At 39.2% G+C, this 13,152-nt stretch overlaps 1 protein-coding gene across 1 annotated transcript in view; it reads left to right on the top strand.

Moving 5' to 3' along the window:
• Positions 1 to 13,152, top strand: part of Brinp1 (BMP/retinoic acid inducible neural specific 1) — a 200,087-nt gene that overhangs the window by 152,043 nt on the left and 34,892 nt on the right. The window contains exon 6 of the mRNA XM_055611726.1: positions 9,320 to 9,556. Within this exon, the coding sequence (XP_055467701.1) occupies positions 9,320 to 9,556 (237 nt within the window). The remainder of the gene's footprint in view (positions 1 to 9,319; positions 9,557 to 13,152) is intronic.

The raw sequence follows: 13,152 nt of genomic DNA, 5'->3' as shown, positions 1-13,152 counted from the left end.
CCTAGGAACCTGCTACAGAGGGCCTCTGAAAGCCAGAAGAAGAAAACAGGAAACAACCTTGGAACCTGCCACAGAGGGCCTCTGAAAGCCTCTGCCGTGCAGACTGTCAAAGCAGTTCATTTCATTTTTATGTCAGCCATACAAAGGAATCTTTGAAGAGGAAGTAATGACCTGGGAACTTAAGCCTTTTTAGTTTCTACAAGATCATTTAATTAATAAAATCTGGAGGTAAAAGCTGAAGAGAAAGTAACTTGATCTGTTCAAAGGACGGTTGTAGCAAAGAAGAAGGAATGGGTAAAAGAAGAACTTGGAGACATTCATTAATCCAAACATGAAACATCAATACCTTTTTGGGGATCACATTTAGTTTTTCATGGATTTTGTAAATAAGCCTCTATTTAAATTTAATAAATCTCTTCTTACTATATATACTAATATATATATTTTCATGTTGAAATTTTATAAAATTGAATTAAAAATTTATTGGTCTTTTGATCCTTGGTGATTTTGTGTTGACTATTTTTCAGAAAGTCGAAATAGCCATTTAGAATTGTGCTTTCTCCAAATTATTTTGTCAATTTTTTTTTGTATTTTTATTTATTCATCTTTGACTATCTTCTTTACTGAAGATTAGTTCCCAAAGAACAAAGGCAGTGATTCTTGTCCTTTGCCTACAGATCCTAGAGTTCTGCTGGGATATAGTCCATGATACAATTTGCAAAATAAAAGAAGAAATGCAAACTAAAACCTTTGAAGTTGGAGCAAATCTTAATGTTCATCTCATACAGAAAGTTGCAATTTTTTTTTTTTTTTTTTTTTGAGATCTAGGCAGAAACTCTTTTAGGCTACGGTACGTGGCCTGAATTGCAGCAACAAAACTCTTCCATGCATACTATCTTGCAGTAGTGATTATAAAATAAGCTGGGTTTTTGCTTGACCTACTGGTATGCTAACACCTATGTGTGTCAGTATGGGCTACCTTATATGGTGTCAATAAAATTGTTAATCTCAATGATTTGTAATGATTTCCCAGAGTGCTTCTTTCTTACTTTATGATTGATACCCAGGGCTCATAGCTTAATAGGACCTCTTTCCTCTGGTGCTTCTATGTAGAACACTCTTTGTCTTGTGAAAAGAGTAAGTAATCCATTCCCAAGTTGGTTCTTATTGTCTTATTTTAGAATTGGCGTATCACTTTGAACTTGCAAAACCATACCATATGAATATGTCTCGGTTCAGAAGTTGGAATGCAAGGACTTTATAGGGAAGGGTACAACATGAGTTAAAGAAAACACAGCCTACTAAATGTATGCGATAACTGTGTTTATGACATGGAATTTGGATCTTATCATTAGATTAAATATTTCCTACCATGTTATCATTCAACATTGCTTCTATACTTCAAAAGCTCAAACGTTTTGGTTTTTACTATCAAGGAAATCTGGTGCATTCTTCCAAAGTCCTGAAAGTAAAATGATTTTGTCATATTGCCCTATAATTTACCTTTATTTTTCACCTAAGAAATCAAAGTCTGTATCCCAAAGATCCTGCAGCCCAGATGATGGTCATCACACACATAAAACATTACTCTTGCCAGGAGGTGGCATGTCCTAATTCTTACATTGAAGGAGGCAGAACGTAGTCTTTCCTCCCCCAGGTAACTGCCTTTCTCCATTTCCCAGAGTGTAAATGACCCATCACAGAGACAGGGCTGAACTTCTGAATGAGATCATAGCCTTTTCGCCCTTTCTGCACAGTTTCACTTGGTGAATTATTGTCTTATTTTTATTCCACTCCAATGAGCTGTCAGCAATGGATACTGTAATTCACAGCAATAGAAACACAAACAGATGGGTAATTGACCTGCATGCCTTCATTACACTGGAGTTCAGCATGGCTGTGTAAGCCATAAAGTCCTTTATCTGCCAATATGAAATCCCCAGGCTTTCACAGGGAAGGGGATCAGGCTAGTGTTTTGCAGAAGGTGCTGTCCTTGTTGTTTGTCCCACTTTGTGCATTTCAAAAATGGATAGGATTTGACAGGCAGAACTTAGCATGTATAAGACAACATCTGGAATTCCTATAGGGCTCAGAGATAACCACAGGGGTCACATTTGATGCAAGGACGGAAAAGAAAAATATTTATATGCAACCAAAATAGAACCTATTTTTTTCCTTTTTCTCTTGGCACTGTAAGAGATCATGAATTTAATAGCAAGTGAGATGGATCAGAAAAGAGAAATGTCACTCACTCAAAAGTAGACTGGCTTAGGTAATTAGGTTACAGAATAAAATAAAGCAAATGTAAGATATACCAACTCATGATAGGGTCTCAAATAAGACAGAATCATCCCAAGTATTTATACATTGACCTGTGTTTGATCCATCTCTGCCCTATGTGGTGGCATTTACAGCTAGTCTTCTTTGTCAGTTCAGATAATGCTCTTGGCTTTAAAACCCGCTCGAGAGGCTAGAGAAATGGCTCAGCAGTTAAGAACGATTACTGCCCTTGAAGTTGCTTATTGTTTATTGCTGCCAGAAGACTCGTGTTTGATTCACAGCAACCGCATGGGAGCTCACAGCTGTCTATAGCTCTTCTGAACTCTACAGACTCCTGCAAGCATGGAGTGCAAGTACATACATCCAGTCACACATACTTACTACCTTTTTAAAAAAGAGGGTGGGGCTAAGAGTTCGTATCAGAAACCTGCAAACACAAGTCTGGAATCAGAAGTGACAGCTGGACTATATTTGTTATGTCTTTAGTGAAACTGCAGCTGTTTGGTCTTATTTCCAGAACAGAAATTAGATGTCCCTATTCCCCCGCCCCGAGCATGGTCATCTGAATCAGGTTCCTGATTGATGGAACAATACCAGCTCTGAGGTTGCTGTTCTTATGGGATCTGATACAGATTCTCAGAACACTCTCAAATTCTTCTTAAGGTCTGAACCTCCACAAATCTGTGATCTCCATTTATTTTTCTGTGTCCCAGAATCCTAATTTGTGAGGACCAGGCTCTTCTCCACTGTTGATTTTAAGAATTGCTTTGACTCTGATGAACTCAGATCTCTCATTGGTGCCATTCCCACTTTCAGTTTGTGTCTAAGACACAAGAACATTTTCTCCTCTAGGGACTTTTGAGGAAATGAACAATAAAGAAAAAAAAATTACTGTTAATCAGAAAGTGATGTAAGGAATAGCTTGGTCTTCAGGTGGACCCTGAGGCCTATGCACATCCTGTTTCTACATTTTAGACTACTCTTCTTGTGGATATCTTAAACCCCTGTCTTTCCAACATTAGAGATTTCCCATGGGGCGCTCTAATTTGGCTTGGGTAGTGGTTCATACCTTGAGTTGCGATGAATGAAGGAAGACTAACACTTGCTGCACACTTAATTATGACAATTGCATAGAAAGTTGAGCTACACCAGATGTTGGAGGTTGGCTAGTTCATTCAAAAAAGATCTGTTTGTCACAGTCTCAGCACTGTGAGGTCCAGAATCAGGATGCCACAAGATCTAGTGAGGATCAGATCTCTCATTTTCAGATGACTGCCTTGTTATGGAGTAACCATGGGACATTTCCTTGGTGTGAACACAGTGAGAGAGAGAGAGTACCATCATCTTCTTGACCTTCTAACCTTAACCTCCCTAACATCAGCAAGAGAAGTTGGGGGATCAACAAATAAATTTGGGGAAACATGACCTTTTGGATCAGAACACTCACATTGTGAATTCTATGATGTTCAGGGTTTTTTTGTTTTTTTTTTTAACCTAACTATTTAGAACTAGAAAACCACAATAAAAAATTACATTTCAGAGAGGCTAATATACTGCCAGGTTGCTCTTCAGACTGGGTCTATGGTAGAACATTCAGGTTGCACCTTCATTAGTTCCTTTTTGACAAGAGAGGCAAAAAAAAAAAAAAAAAAAAACCCAAAGGATTTTAGAATGTCCCAAAATACTCATATTTAAATTATTATGATTCTGTTATTTTAATTGTGGGGCTTTGGGGAGTTCACTTAACTTTGCATTTTTGTGTCCCCAAAGACAAATAGATCAGCCACCTTTTTGGTAGGATGAAGAATAGAACCTATGAGTACCAGGAGCCTGAACTGAGCTTGGCTTAACTTGCAGATCTGTTGGGTACATATAGACCCCTTTCTTCCAAAATGAGCCTTTTAATTAGCGAGATGGAACAAATTAATAAGATAATGTAAGTCAAACTTTAATCCTAACAGGGAAAACAAGAGAAGCATTTGAACTCCAATAGTGTGGGAAGGTCTATAAGTTGGGGCAAGGGAGACAGGCTAAGACCAAGAAAAGGTCATTTTAGACAATGGGGTAAGAGCAAAGACTATAAGACAGGTGACACACTGGAAGGACCCTATCCCTCCAAAGAGCAATGTGCATCGTATGGCATTTATAAAGACAAGAGTCTGGGAAGATGAAGAAGTGACAAAGACATAGAAATATGGCATGCTGCAGCAAAATAATTAAGAAATTTTATCAAAGTCCTTGAAAATATGAAACGCATTATGGGATGTATGTAGGTGATAAGCTTGAGGGTAGGGTGCTTGCAACTGAGAAGGATGAGGTTAGTGTCAGGAAAAGCAAGAGATCTTCCTGGGTGTTTCCCTTTACCTTCCTGATGGCACTTGATAACATTGCCCTTCAGAGCACAGCCAGACTTGGGGGAAAAAAAACAAAAAACTAATGAGGTTGAAGGAACATATTCCATATGTTCTGCGTGGGCAAGGTGGTATTCAAATCTAACATTTTGCCACTGCCTTTCTGAATTTGTGAGGCAAAATTTACATGCTTGGCAATAAAAAGTGGCCTTTTTTTCTTTCATTTTCTCAGTCCCCCACTTTCCCCTCCTTCTGCCCTCTCTCACTTTGTGTGTGTGTGTGTGTGTGTGTGTGTGTGTGTGTTGGAGAGGGGATGTATTGGGAACGGTGGGTATAGAATATTCCATCCCAGCCGGCAGCTGTATATCTTTCAAAAAGTGCTTCCACAGGCCAAATCCCCCTCCAAATTATTTATGACTCCCATTGAAGCTAGCAGGGCTCAGGCGCCAATCTAGGGGGTCAGCAATGGCTCTCTTTGTTGGACACAGGTCACCGGGAGACGACTCTGGCTGTGACTGCTGTGTGAACCTCCGCTGCCGTAGAAATGGTTGTGTAACTTTAAACAGTAATGACATTTTGCAGAAAAGTGCTTTTTAATTGCTATGTCTTCATTATTCTCTTTTGAAATTTGCCCAGGGGATTCTGCCTCTGAGACAGCTCGGCATGTTCTGAGTTTCCATTTTTAAAGAGCAGCCAGTGTTCTGTTTCAGCTGCTCTGAGAAAACCCCCAACCCTAAATTTTTATCTGTTTTTAGTTGCATTAAATGGGCTAGGTAATACTGCCTTTTGTATCCTTTCCAAACAAAGACATGATTTGATGCAATTTTCTAAAAATGCTCTCCCCAAATTCCTTTTGGACTAGGACCAAGAATAGAATATCCTATCCCCTACAAAAGGGAAAAATAAAGTGATGAGTTGTCTGAAAAAATAGGACTGAGGGTATAGTCTGTAGAGTTCTTTTAAGCAACTGAAATGTAACCCCAATCCATAGACACAGTTGCCTATAGGGATCAGCTAAAAATAAATTTTGCTTTGGAGGAGAAAATGGTGACATAAACGAAGTAGCTCAATAATGCACACTCTAAAGAACTGCAAGTTGCTTTGGAAAGTACTTCATAGCTGATTTGTGTTTCCCAGCCGTTGGTGTCCATATCACCATATTTGCGGACAGAACCTTTGTACCTGATCACTGGATCTCATTTGGACGCCTTGCTCAGTGGTAAAAAGATTATCCAATTTCACAGCAAACCTCTGTCCAGCCTCACAGCTTTCTCAGAAAGTCTTCTCAGAAATGTCATGCCCACAGTACTAAACACTCCTCTGCTTCAGCAGGCAGAGAATCTAAACCGCTTCCTTGTGCGAGCTGTGCAGATGATAAAGAATCACTTTGGAATGTACCTGCAGCTATTTTTCTCTTTATGCTGAAGTTTGAATTGAACCTTTAGGAATGTCATCACAAGAAGGACAATGGCAGCACCACCGTCATCTTCCTCACCAGTAGTTTTTCTTCACAGACAATCATGCTTGGTGTTTCTGTGTATTCATCCTTCACTGCGTCCGTTTCCTTTGCATTGTCTTCTATGTTACTAGTTAATTCCTCTAGATGCTTTGCTTCATTTAAGAGGAAGTTCAAGGAGAGACGTTCATCTCCGTCTACCTTAAAATAACGTAAAGATGCCCATGTCACAACTTAGGAAAGAAATAATTTAAATCTGTGTCACAAATCTAGTGTTGATTAACTTCCTGTTCTCTGTATCTTTTGCTTTGGGGTTCAAGAGAGAAGTACTTTGGAGTTTATTTTGTTTTTTAATAACTTAAAAAAAAGTGGTAGTTGGGAAGGGCAGTGACTCAGAGGAGCAGCTAGTGACTGGATAGCATTACTGCTGGGATTGATTGCCAAATAAAAGCACTGTGCCTTCTGCCCATCAAAAAAGAAAGAAAGAAAGAAAGAAAGAAAGAAAGAAAGAAAGAAAGAAAGAAAGAAAGAAAGAAAGAAAGAAAGAAAATAGAAGCTGTGCTGGCAAAATGGCTCTGGGGGTTAAGGTGCTTGCTCTTAGGATTGATAACCTGAGTTCAACCCCTGAAACCCTTACTACAGAAAGACATAATCAACTATGCAAGTTGTTCTTCCACTCCCACACACATATTGTGAAATACATGCCTACATATGCATATGTGTGTGTGTATATATATATATGTGTGTGTGTGTGTGTGTGTGTGTGTGTGTGTGTAGATATACATACAAAAATAAGTCTTCATTTACCTATTTATAAGTAAGTAAACCCAAATTGAAATTGATAAACCAGGGTCTGTGTGTGTGTGTGTGTGTGTGTGTGTGTGTGTGTGTGTAACTATTTCACATGAACTACCAGCACCTTTACTTTGTTCCTCTAGGTATAATGAGCACCTGCAAGTATCTTCATTTGAGCATAAGAAAAAGTGGAGCTTTAGAGAGAGGATAAAGAAGTTTATTGAGATGATTTTGGCATTTAACCCAGTGGTAGCCATGGCCAGGTCTTTATGTGACTGTGGCTTCATGCCATAAACATGTTGAAATTCACCCAGGTCTCTTTCTCTTAGAACGTTCGGCAAATTCTGTGTTGTTTTCACATAAAAACCAGATGGAACCAAAACAGAGAGTCAGAGTCATTGTACATACAACCATAATAATCATATACATTATATATAATCTGAGGAAAAAGACAAGTCTATAAACATATCTGAAAACATAAATTAAAAAGAAAATAAAACAAATGCCCCAAGTTATTCAGCATATCTAGAGTGACCAGGATTGAAGACTAATCCTGAAGCATAAGTGAGAAAGAAATAATAATGTGAGTGAGAATGTAGTCCTATTTTCACAACATGGGAGATGAAACTGTTACTTCTGCGTATGCTGGCAGCTAAAACTGTTAGCAGCCTGAGAAACAAGAAGAGGACTGTCCTGGACATGAACTGTTTGTGTTAAATTGCCTTTCTGTTTGATCATCATAGGGGGAAGCATCCACTTGGTTGATGTTTCTAGGTACCAGCTTACTGATTTTGTCCATGTAAAGCCACTCCATCTTGCACTCTAAAGATTAAGACTCTGATTACTCAAATATAGAGAAGATCATAAGATGTAGCCAAGGGTTCTTATCCTTTACCCATGGGTTAGCCACTTTGCCTTATTGTGCCTTTGTGTTTTCATTTTAAGAGGAAATAGGATAAAATTATTGTCTGTGATGCTCTTTTTCACCAATGTATTAGTTTTATAACACACACTTTTATTCAATGTTTTCTTTTAATTATATCATTCTCATCCTATTCACTGATCTACATGGTTAACACATGACCTGTGGTCTGCAATAAATGTAGCCCATGGCAGTTCAGTGTCCAAGTGGGTTACATAGTAATGGGAAGAGGGACTGCCTCTGACATAATCTGATTGGCCTGCTCTTTGATCACCTCCCCCTGAGGGGGGAGCAGCCTTACCAGGCCACAGAAGATAACAATGCAGCCACTTCTGATGAGAACTGATAGACTAAGATCAGAAAGAAGGAGAGGAAGACCTCCCCTATTAGTGGACTTGGGTAGGGGCATGCATGCAGAAAGGGGAGGGAAGGTGGGATCAAGAGGGGATGAGGGAGGGGCTTATGGGGGGGATACAAAATGAATAAAGTGTAATTAATAAAAGTTAAATAAAAAATTTAAAAAAAAATTTCTTCCTGCCTCTGGCCACAGCAGCTCTCAGAGTCAGTTTTTCTATCATATCATACCCATTTTCTCCCGAGTTATACCATGCAGGTTGACCTCCCAGACTCACTTATTCTATCTTTGCTCATTCTGTTATCCTTTAACAGTTGTTTTATTCTATGTACTTTTCCAGTAAGCCCAAATTCTTGCTCTTGTAGAAAGCTGTCCTTGCTATCCAAAACAATTAGCTTCTGGCTTATTAATACCTGACTTTTTCCTGTGCTTGTTTCTGCTTTGGAACTGTAAGCCATCATAGGGAGACATGTGCCCACATATATTCCTGTTGATTAGATTGCAAATAAGCTTTATTAAAAATTTCTGCTGGACATGGTGGCATACATCATTAAATCTAGCACTTTGGAAGCAGAGGCACTCAGATTTCCATGAGTTTGAATTTGAGGCCATTGTGATTTACATAGTGAGTTTCAGTACAGCCAAGGTTGTCGAGAGAGATCCTTTCACAAAAACAAAAAGAAGAGAAGAAAGAAAAAAAACGAACTAAAAAAAAAAAAAACTCTCTATAGAACTAGTGGCTAGCTCAGGGCATGTTCTTCATAAATAGAGCTCATAAATATTTCAGTAAAGAAAAGGAAAATAAATGAAGGATATAAGAAAGATAAACAATAATGTTATTCATTCAATAAGGGTTTTCTCCCCAAATAGAAAAAGTATACATTAGAGCATCTCTAGTCTTATTACTAATATAGCAGAGCAGTGTTTCCATTTCCAAAAAGGCCAAGGTCATGTCCTAAGATGTTGAATCATAAGTGATATAACTGAAGGCCCACTGGCTATGGCTCATCTATACCTAAGTAGGCTCGGAAATATTTTTATTCCAATTCACAGGAAGAAACTTTACAGTGTCACCTGTAAAGTTCTTGTCACCTGTGGAGGCTGTTAATAAAACACCTTTTTATCCTTTCTGATTCTCCCTTCTTGCTATTCCTACCCAGGTCTTCAGATAATCTTCCCGCAGTATCTGCAAGAGAAGTTTGTTCAGTCGGCCTTGAGCTACATCATGTGTAATGGCGAGGGAGAGTACGTGTGTCAGAACAGCCAGTGTCGCTGCCAGTGTGCTGAGGAGTTCCCACAGTGCAACTGCCCCATCACCGACATCCAGATCATGGAGTTCACACTGGCTAACATGGCCAAGGCATGGACTGAAGCTTACAATGACCTGGAGAATTCAGGTACACAGACTGCTAGCATACATACCTATGGCCAAGTCTAGAAAATGACATCGCCTAAATGCAGTTAAGACTGCTGTGAGGGGGAGATAGAATAACGGCACTTGGTCACCCTAGAGGGTTCAGGGTCGGGTGTAGTATCTCTCATAGAGCAGTCACACATTCACTCTCCCTACAATGGAACGTGGGTATCATAAGGCAATATGCTTGTATGATGTATCATCTCTGTGGCACTCATGACCAGGTAAGTCTGAGAACAGACCTCTGCAGAGTGGAGAGTCAGAGGGTATTGAATTGATTCCTGCATCTCTGCTTCTGTGTGAAGTGTAAATGTTCATAAATGTGTAGAAGTCTGAATTAGTGAATAATCACTCAGAGCTGTGTATATATGTCAATCCGTGATGTACAGTCACATACATATGTACTTGTGTGTTCTGTGTGTGTATTGTGTGTCTATAGTGCTACACAATGAATGCATACTCAAAGATTACACAATTAAAACCGAGAGTTTCTTTTCTGGTAATTTAGCTATTTCCTGCATTTCCTTGTTCAGAATAATGAGCTACAAGGGAGAGAAAGTCAGTTATCCAAGGTCACGATGGGGGTAAAGTCTAAAGTTAGATCTTTGCCTTCTTGAAGTTTTCATTTCTGTCAGAAATTATTGTGTAACTATGTAAGAGATGTAAATGATTATGACATTTCAACTGTCCATGAGTAAGAGTGGGAAGCAGCTGGCACAAATGGCAGCTGACCAGCAAAGTCAGGGATAGCCCTGTTAATACTACTACTACTAATAATAATAATAATTAGTTGCTTTGTCCTTCTGTGCTTCAGGGAGGGAGTTCATAGGCTGTCTAAAAGTTATGACCCCAGTACAGTTTAGGGAGCACAAGAATAAATGTACAGAAAGGTGGACATATTTAGAAGGGAAATTGCAAGAGCTAGATACTAGTTGTCTTAGTGAGTTTAACAGAAAAGGGGCTGAGACGATGTCCAGGACCTTCGCCAAGAGATGCAGATTAGATAATATTATGATTATCTAATGTTTAGCTGATCTAGAATACTCAAATAAGTTTAAAATCAAAACAATATAGTCAGTGTTAGGCTGTGTAAGTTTAAGAGTCCTTAAGAATTCCAAGAATTCTTCACAAGATATGGTAAGGTTATAATATGTGCTTTTACTGAAATCTGTTAAATGAATAAGCTCATCAAAGAAACATTGCAGTTTGCAAAACACCTTTACATACTCTTCTCTCTGTTACAACTACATGAAACCGAGTGGAGTGTGCCTTTTCAGGGAGCAGGGAGGACACCAAGACTCACAGTCTTCCCTGAGGTCACACACTGTAAATGACAGCTGTGGTAATGAATCCCTGACTCCAAACCCAGTTCTCACAGCAGTCTTTCAGTTTATTAATTCTACTCAACGCTGTAGGCCTGAGCTCCTTCATCTGATAAATGAGAGGTCATGTTTGTGTTTTGAATATTTGAATGTATTTAAGTCTTTAGCCATAAAACCCTTTGATCAAACAAAATCTTACCCCAGGGCCATTGTTTATCACAAGCGAAAACAGAGACTCACAGGAGGTAACGTGTGGCTCATTGCCGTGAACTTGAAGTCCCAGCTTTGCCAGCATAGGATCCATCAGGTTCTGCTTTTTCAGGGTCACACAGCTTGAATGGAGCTACTGTGGATGCCTTATGAGCTGTATCCATTAGTCTCTTTCAAATTCTTGGATCTATAAAGCAGAGAGGTCATGATAAAAGGGTATTATGGTGATCCTTGCCCTCAAACAAACAAAATAGACTTGATAGGCTCCTTTTGCAAAGAAATGCTGCTAATTACTAAAATTCCAAAGGAAATGCGGGCTGTCTGCATCCGTAATAAGGAACTCTAATTTCAAAAGGAAGCCACTGTGAGTGGGTGAGCAATGGGACAGAACATGAGATATTGCAGAATAAGAAAACTGTAAATGGTCTGCCTTGCTCTTTCTCCTTATAAGCTGTACTTACATGGCTCTCTTGCACATATCCCTCTGAAATAGCTTCTCAATTTAAGAAAAATCCACCTATTGAAACAAGTTTCCTCCAGTTTGTTCTAGCCCTTAGTAGTAATGCCTCATCTCTGGAAGAAGATAATAATGACCATGGCTTCTTTGATGGCTTAACAGTTCATGCATTTGGATTAGATACTGATATACCAAGTTGACAGATGTATTGATGTGGGTCTCAGAATTCTTCTGTTGTCAATATGGTATTTGAATTCTTGTATATTTGACTATCTATCACAAAGTTACTAAATGTATTGTTCAAAACATATTTTTAGAAAGTTGTGGGTTTTTTTCCCCCTCAATATGGCAAGCCTCAAAGTTGTCACCTGTGTGTTACGAGGAAGTATGATACTTTGAGTGGTATATTTTCTGGAGCAAGGCTGAAGCCTTAATTTTACCAGTTACTGGCCATTGATCTTTTGTTAGGTCACTACCTTTTTTGTGCTCTATTCTGTAGAGTTGGGGTGCTATGGCTATGTAACTCAGTTCTGCTGTGAAGATTACTCATGAGTTCTAGGTGCTTAGGATGAGGTTTGGTTTCTGTTGCAATCCATGCAAGTAGTCCTTATATAAATAACCTGAATGTATGCATAGGTCTGGAATTTCCTTGCATTTTTTTATAGCATGAAAAAACTCTTCAGCTGTATCTAAGGTTTTTTAATATAATTTTTATTCATTACAATTTATTCACTTTGTATCCCAGCTGTAGCCCCACCTTTGTCCCCTCCCAATTCCGCCCTCTCTCCCTCCCTCATCTCCTCCCATGGCCATTCTCCAGTCCACTGATAGTGGAGGACCTCCTCCCCTCCTACTTACCCTAGCCTAGTCTCCAAATGGGCTCCCTAATAAGGGGAGCAGGGGCTGTCTCTGACATGAACTCAATGGCTGGCTGTTTGATTACCTCCTCCCCCCCCCCCCGCCCCGAGTGAGAAGCAGCCTGACCAGGTATCTAAGGTTTTTCAGCTTTCACTTTCAAAATGACCCATACTTTGTTTCATTTTCCCAGAAGTTGAGGAAGACATGAGGAAGGATGGTGTGACTGAGAAAGTGTCAAAATATATAAGCGTAGTTCAGGCTTTCTACTTGAGGCTCTTTGGCTATGTTATTTTTAGAAAAATAACTTTGTCACTCTGGGCTTTAGTTTTCCTAATGTATATGTAGATCAGAAAAGCTAAGCGAGGTGATATCTTAGGCTAAGTCAAATTGTAGCCTGAGATGGTGCTCAAAAACCCAAATACTAGGAACTACGGCTGAAACTTGTACAAAGGGGACCTCTTACCATTTCTTAAATTGTGGTTTCCCGGCACAGGAGAAGGTATTACATAGTCGACAACTAGAACTTCAAATAACATTTGGATCATGCATGCAGACTTATGCTTCCTTCAGTCCTCCATTAAACCTACAAATTATATCAAAGAAAAAGATCCACTTGGGTGCTAATATGGTTTTAACACCACTCTAGGTCTTCTAGAGTCCTGAATTTCACAGAGAAAGAAGGCAAGTGAATTCATTCACTTAGCAGGCAACAATATCTGACTGGGATGTATT

The sequence above is a fragment of the Psammomys obesus genome, unplaced genomic scaffold (genome assembly GCF_907164565.1).
Source record: "Psammomys obesus unplaced genomic scaffold, mPsaObe1.curated_primary_1811, whole genome shotgun sequence".
Classification (NCBI taxonomy): Eukaryota; Metazoa; Chordata; class Mammalia; order Rodentia; family Muridae; genus Psammomys; species Psammomys obesus.
Note: the sequence above shows the minus strand (reverse complement) of the source record. Positions and strands in the feature narration are given on the sequence as shown.